The sequence below is a fragment of the Prunus avium genome, chromosome 1, assembly GCF_965620075.1.
Source record: "Prunus avium chromosome 1, drPruAviu1.hap1.1, whole genome shotgun sequence".
Taxonomy (NCBI): domain Eukaryota; kingdom Viridiplantae; phylum Streptophyta; class Magnoliopsida; order Rosales; family Rosaceae; genus Prunus; species Prunus avium.
Window position 1 is genome coordinate 19,103,080 of NC_142284.1, and position 6,820 is coordinate 19,109,899.

General features: G+C 38.3%; 1 protein-coding gene across 2 annotated transcripts; it reads left to right on the forward strand.

Moving 5' to 3' along the window:
- Positions 1–279: 279 nt before the first annotated feature.
- LOC110752132 (putative disease resistance RPP13-like protein 3) lies at positions 280–6,255 on the forward strand. Of its 2 annotated transcripts, none has more exons than XM_021952734.2 (3): positions 280–529; positions 1,852–5,243; positions 5,497–6,255. In XM_021952734.2, the coding sequence occupies exon 2, from the start codon at positions 1,895–1,897 to the stop codon at positions 5,219–5,221; it is 3,327 nt and encodes a 1,108-aa protein (XP_021808426.1). In that variant the 5' UTR covers positions 280–529; positions 1,852–1,894; the 3' UTR covers positions 5,222–5,243; positions 5,497–6,255. The 2 variants fall into 2 exon arrangements, with proteins under 2 accessions (XP_021808426.1, XP_021808427.1); XM_021952735.2 differs by having other exon boundaries at positions 5,700–6,255.
- The last annotated feature ends 565 nt before the right edge of the window (positions 6,256–6,820 follow it).

A 6,820-nucleotide genomic window follows, 5' to 3' on the forward strand; every position in this document is an offset into this window, starting at 1 on the left:
AAAATCTCTGTTAAAGTAAGTTACGTAAGGGCAATTTTGTCAATTACAATGCACTTTAAAAAATAAAAGAAATTAAAAACAAAAACAACCCCACACTCAAGTCCCGTGGCAGCCTGCCCCACCCACTGCTCAACAAACACCCTCTCTTCTTCCTATCAATTAGTTTCAACAGAAATTAAAGCGGAGTAGAACATAAAAATAAAGATAAATTATTAAATTAATAAAATAAATAAAAATAAAGATAAATTAACACTGTTTTATTATCCAACAAATAATACAATATTGGCTGACATGAAAGTCTTTCTCATCCAATACGGTGAGCGCTGTGGTCGATTTAGGAAAGGCAAGTCCTTCAATCCCACATCACACAACCATTCTGAATGGGCCTCTTTCTCCTTCGTCACTACTCTAATCATCAAAGTCTCTGCTCCACTTAATTTAGATCTGTGATAAATGCTCGAAATATTGGCGCTTCTTCCACCTTTGCGCAGGCATGAGGATATCACTTCGGCAATTCTCCCAGATCCGGGTAATTTTCACAAGCTTTCTTTGATGCACAATTGTCTGTTCTACTATTTCTTTAGTTAAGGTAGATGTACAGATATGACATGCGATAAACTGTTTTAAAGTGTACTTTTTTCTGTCCAGCAACATGATTTGTAGGTTTCAGATGAACAGAAAGATTTACAGAGAATCCGGGTTTTGGCAATATGAGTAGATTAACTGATAGAAATAGAAAAACACTTTGATATAATATATTTGAATAACTCTGTAATTATTGTTGACGTTGAATAACTAAATTAAATAAATTATTTGAAATTTATGTATTTCTTCTTTTTGTTTGCCTTGTTAACTTATTTGGTTGTTTGTGTTTCGAACATCAAATCCCATCCTTTTCCAGAATACAATTTAACGTATATATTTTCTATTCTTGTACTAGACCTTTGATTACACAGCTTTCTTTGATTACTTTATATTCAACAATTGTCGTTCATGCAATTTAAATTCATGATCTCCTCCAACAAAGTAGAAACTGATTGCTGCTGGACTACTGGCCATTGGCTTTTGATTATTTGGGTTTCATTTTTATTTCTGTGTTGTTTTGGGGGTTGGGGGTGGTGATGGGTTGTTTGTTTGTTTTTCTTTCATTTCTGAATTTCTTTAACGTGTCTGTACTAAACGATAAAAATGTTTCATTGTGAAATATTGTACTCAAGAGAGAGTTTATGTGCTAGACTTACAATGACGTATAAAGAACTCATAATTTGTTGGACTGCCTTCTGGATTTCCCAAGTTTCTCTAGCACGTTGAAACTCTGATCTTTTTCTAGTAAATTTCAGTTTGGTACCCTGAACTCGCACTCTTAAGGCGTGTTTGTCCGTGCACTCTCAATTTTAACAATAAAGTACCCTATATTTTTGTAAAATTGTTGCAATGTGGTTCAGCATAGAAATTACGATGGCTGTTAAAGAATCTGTTAAGTGATGATGTGGCAAACATGGGACCCGATTTATGAAAAACCTATTAAAAAATATAAAAAAAACAAAAAATATTATGAAATTGAAGGAAAGAAAACAGAAGGGGGGAGGGGTCTGGGTGGTTGCGGGCTGGGGTTCTGGGTTCTTGGGGAGGCATGTTTAAAGAAGGGGGTCCCACGTTTGCCACGTCATCACTTAACAGATTCTTTAACAACCATTGCAGAACCACATTGCAACAAATTTACAAACATAGGGTACTTTATTGTTAAAATTGAGAGTGCTGGGACAAACACGCCTTAAGGGTGAGAGTTTAGGGTACCAAACTAAAATTAACCCTTTTACCATGCTAACTCACTCACTTGTGGCTATGCAGAAACCTAAATTTCAATATAAAAATCTTGAGTACCATTCATCCCATGCCTCACTTAACTCAGAGCGGTAGGGAACAGCTTCTCCTTGTCATAAAGTTGCTACAGATCGGTGCCTCTTCCAATTTAAGCATTTGCAGCAGGGTTTCAAAATATAAGAGAAGCAGTGGAATGGATTTTTATGTTATTTCTTTGTTTTGTGAGCACGTGAACCAGATTTTTGCACAAAATACAAATCTACTTGTTGGAGTTGAGGAAAGAGTGAGATTGTTTCATGCTGATGTCAGACTGTTAGATTCCTGGTTCAGGGATCGTGAAGTTAGCAAGGAAGACAAGACATCGACCAAGTTTGTCATTTTCAATATCACAAAATTAATGAATGATGCAGAGGATACAATTGACAAGGTTGTCATTAGTAAAATAAAGGTACAGATGAGCAGTGGGGTAAGCAAGCTTCTGCATCGTACTTACCATGATGCGGTGCTTCGTGAAGCCTCTATCAAGTTAAAGCACATCAAGAATGAGGTCGAAATTAACGTTCAGAAAGTCAAGTATTTTCTTCGCCTAAGTCCAAGGAAGAAGAAATTTGAAACTGAGATTAGCAAATTAATTGGGACAGATAAGCTCTATAAGGGTAAAAGGAAGGCTCGTGAATTTGTAACTCCTTTTGAAATTAGTGAGAACTATGGTGGAGATTCATCCATTATTCAGTATGACATTGATGAAAGCGAGGAAATGCTTTCAGGGATATGGTTCAAAAACTATACTGAAGGCCAAGGTTCATCCAAGAGTGGGGGACCTGATTGGGAGAGGTTTTACCAACTTGTGATGCAGGACTTGAAAAGCCACGTGCTGATTTTGAAGAATCTTTTAGGAGAAAAAGAAGTTCTCGAAAAGGCAGATATATTAGACTCATATATCTCTGAGCTCGAAAGGATTTATGCTTTTCTTGAAATCTCTAACGAGCCAGAGAACAAAAGTGAAGTCAGGATTATATTTTTTATCCAAATTATGGACTTAATTTTCAAGGAAAAGATTGAAGTTAACTCCTTGTTCAAGAATATTAAGAAGCAATCGACGGGACTGGGGAAATTAAAGTATATCCATCAACGTCAATGTGCAGCAATGCTGAATCAGGCCTTCAGAAAAATAAATAGCATTATAAATGAGATTAATGGGAGAATAGACAACTACAAGAATTATATGGGCAGATTGGAGGATGAAATTGCGGAAATCCGTAGACCTTTGCTTGATCAGTCTCATATGGATGATATTAATATTGTGGGCTTGGACAATGAGGCTAGTAAACTAGTAAAGCAGCTCACATCCGGAAATTCACAGCTGGATTTGATTTCAATTGTTGGAATGGAAGGCATAGGCAAGACTACTCTTGCCTGGAAAATTTACAATGATCAATCTATTAAAAAGAATTTCGATGTGAGTGCTTGGGTTGATGTATCGCGGGAAATCAGCTCTGATCAGTATCTGTTGGAATGCATAGCAAAATGTATCATGCCAGGCAATAACCAGGAATTGCTTAGAATGCCCGAGGATGAGCTCACGAAGACGCTGTATGAACAGTTACAAAAGCAGAGGTATCTGATAGTCATGGATGATTTATATTCAGTGGAAGCATGGGATTACGTAAAACGCGTTATTCCAGACAATATGAATGGGAGCAGAATATTGGTCACGACACGTCTTCAACAAGTAGCTTCTTATGTAAGCAAGGGTCCTCTGTATTTTCTGCATCCTCTCAGTAATGCAGATAGCTGGAAACTTCTATCTGATCTGGCCTTTAGAGGATCAGAATGTCCTTCGACACTAGAGGAAATTGGATCACAAATTGCAAGAAATTGCCATGGAGTACCCCTTGCAATTGTGATCGTAGGGAATTTATTGGCAGGTGAAGAGACTTGCGCACGTTACAGCTGGGTGTATAATAATACACCTAAATGTGTAATTGAGGGTAGTGAGAGAACATTTATGACTTCGACCTTCAATTCCTTGCCCCGTGAGTTGAGATTATGCTTTCTTTATTTCGGAATGTTCCCAGAACATTATGAGATCTCTGCCAAGCAATTAATTCAGTTGTGGATTGCCGAGGGATTTGTTCATGAAACGGACAGTGTAGACATAGAGAATGTTGGGGAAAGTTACTTGGAGGAGCTCATCAATTTGGGCTTGGTCCAGGTGGTTGCGAGGAGGACAGATGATGGAGTGAAAACATGCTGTGTACTGGGTCTTTTGCGAGAATTCTGCATTTGGCAGGGTGATGAGATTTATAACTTTTTTAAGACCACCTTCAACAGAGAACATATGTTTTGGAGGCAGACACGAAGACTTGCCATCAGCGAAACGGTTCCCGAGAATTTTTCTGACTACCTAGATCATGTTTCTTCTACCATTCGCTCTTTTCAATTGTATGGCACTAGAAGTTCTCTATCCACGACGCAGCAGCACTTAATTATCCGGAAGTTAAAGATGCTGATGGTGTTAAATCTAGGTTCTCTTGTAGTGCTCCAACTTCCTCGTGCACTTTGGGAGCTTCATAATCTGAGGTACTTGCGGATTAACGCTCCAAAACTCCAACACATTCCGTTCTCCATATGTGGGCTTTATAATTTGCAAACGTTAGACATGAGAGAATCTTGTATACACCAGCTACCAGGTGGGGTTTGGAAGATGCAATGGCTTCGACATCTTCACTTCAAAGAACTGAGAATTAAACCTGGCCCAGGTAGTAGGAATAGTACTCTCTGCCCTCTCAAATCATTGTCAGGTTTATATGCCGACAGAGCAGCCAGGCGTTTTATGGTGAAGGCCAAATTTGGTAATGTTAAGAAAATAGGATTCGGTGGCCCTTCCAGAGAGGTAACATCAGAATTTTTGCGAAGTCTTGACCATCTGAACCACCTTCAGACATTGAAGGTAGTGTCACCTGTTGATCTTCCAGATTCAATTGTATTCCCATTGACCCTCACCAAGGTTACTTTGCAAAAAACTGAGCTCCAATCTGTTGATATCCAAACCCTGGAAAAGCTTCCAAACCTTGTGATACTTAAACTACAACAACATTCTGTCACTGGACAGCATCTTTGTTTCAATGGTGGTTTCCCTAAGCTCCGAGTCCTGCATATGGTGAAATTGGATGCCAAATATTGTAGAGTTGGGAGTGGTGCAATGTGCAGTCTTCAGTGTTTGCTCATCAAAGGGTGCACTGACTTAACGATGTCTTCTGATGATTTGTGTCGCCTCACAAGCCTGAAAAATGTAGAAGTAGTAAGTCCCTCAACAGATTTGAGAAACATGCTCAGTCAGTTGGAGCCCAGTGATTGCTTTACAGTCTTATTGACGGATTCTGTTCATCGTTAGCAATACTAATGTTTTATTCAAAGTAAGTTTTCCAACATTTATTTCTTCTTCATTGTTCACTACTCTTGAAAGTAAAGTTTCTACTGTTTGTTTCTCCTTCATTGTTCAATATTCTTGTCACAAACCCAACTCGTGTTTGTGGTTTAATTAACTGTCATGTTATTTGGATTTATTTTTTCTTGGTCAAGTTAAAGCATGCCACAAAATCCTTAAACTAACAAAAACCTTGAACTTTGTTTTTTTGTTTTATTGTTTTATTGTTTTTTTTTCTTCAGTTACATGGTCAAGTCTGTCTAGTTCTGTCAGACTTGTCATCCTGAAGAGCCGGTGCTATGCTAGGCAATTAGAGGGAGAATCTAATATCCTAAATTACTTCCCGTGTCATGTTTGGCTAACCTGTCCGCGGCGTCATTCCATTCTCCATGTATATGAACTACTGAGCAATCCCAACTAACAAGAATCAGATTCTTGCATTCAGAGGTAAGGCCTAGCGAGGGATGAGTTGGACAATACTCCCCTTGAATGAGAGACGGAAGAGCAAAATCAGCTTATACCATTAGCCAGGAAATACCTTGGTCCCAAGCAAGCTTTAAGCCATAAACGCTGATAAGCCCTCCAGCACCAAGAGCACTTCCTGGCTCCACACATCAGGAGGGGCAGGAGACCAATCTTGAGCATGAGCATGAGTCTCTCCACTGCAAGCATTACATACCCCACAAGACGCATCATCAGTCATATGCCTCCTCACCGCCGCTCATTTGTAAGGAGTGTTTATCTTGAACACCAATCCAGAGAAAAGTTTCAACCCTTGGTCTAATTTTGAGGTTCCGCAAAAGCCCCAAATGTAGTCCTCCAACTCATCAGGAAACTTGAGCATGCATTGGTTCCATCATGTACTTTCAATTGCAACCCTTCCTTCAAAGTTTCAAATTGGGAAGCAACACTCATTTTACTTTCTTTAGCAACCAAACATTTCCAGTTTTGAGATATTTATTTCTATATATTCCAGTCCACAATACAGAATCACTTTGCAAGACCCTGCACCCAGTGGTTCATTCTTTATAAGGTTTGCCTTAATTAAAAGTTTATGTGGATCAAAATTATACTAAGGGTCGCATATAATTTTGATTTCTTAGATGCAATTGAATAGTGGGACTTTATTTCTTACTTTTAGTTGTTTTATGAATAAAAAGCTTAGAGAGTTTTTCCAAGATGTAAAACTTGCAATTCTATTTATGCATGCCGTATTATATGAATGTTTTTATTGTGTGCACGTACCGTGAAGATTAAAGATTGAATGGTAGTTGGTTTTGTGCACATATGACAGAATTATATGAATATATAAGTCCTAGATTCGAAACTCCTATAACAGGTTTATCTATGAGTCCTGTAGCAAATTGTTTCCTGGCTCCTATATAGTAGATGCACAATTCTATGAGTCGCCTTTTTAGATCAAACTCCTATAACAGTAACAATTCTAGAGCCAGCCTTAGTAAAGTCCCAGATATAGTAAATGAAGAACAAATAGAATACGAAACAAACAATGACATAGATTTCAAGGATTGGAATATCCCCAGAGTCCCTACGACTGAAACATAT

Excerpts from the sequence above, each read along its gene's own strand:
- LOC110752132 (XM_021952734.2), top strand. The coding sequence starts at position 1,895 with ATGCCTCACTTAACTCAGAGCGGTAGGGAACAGCTTCTCCTTGTCATA.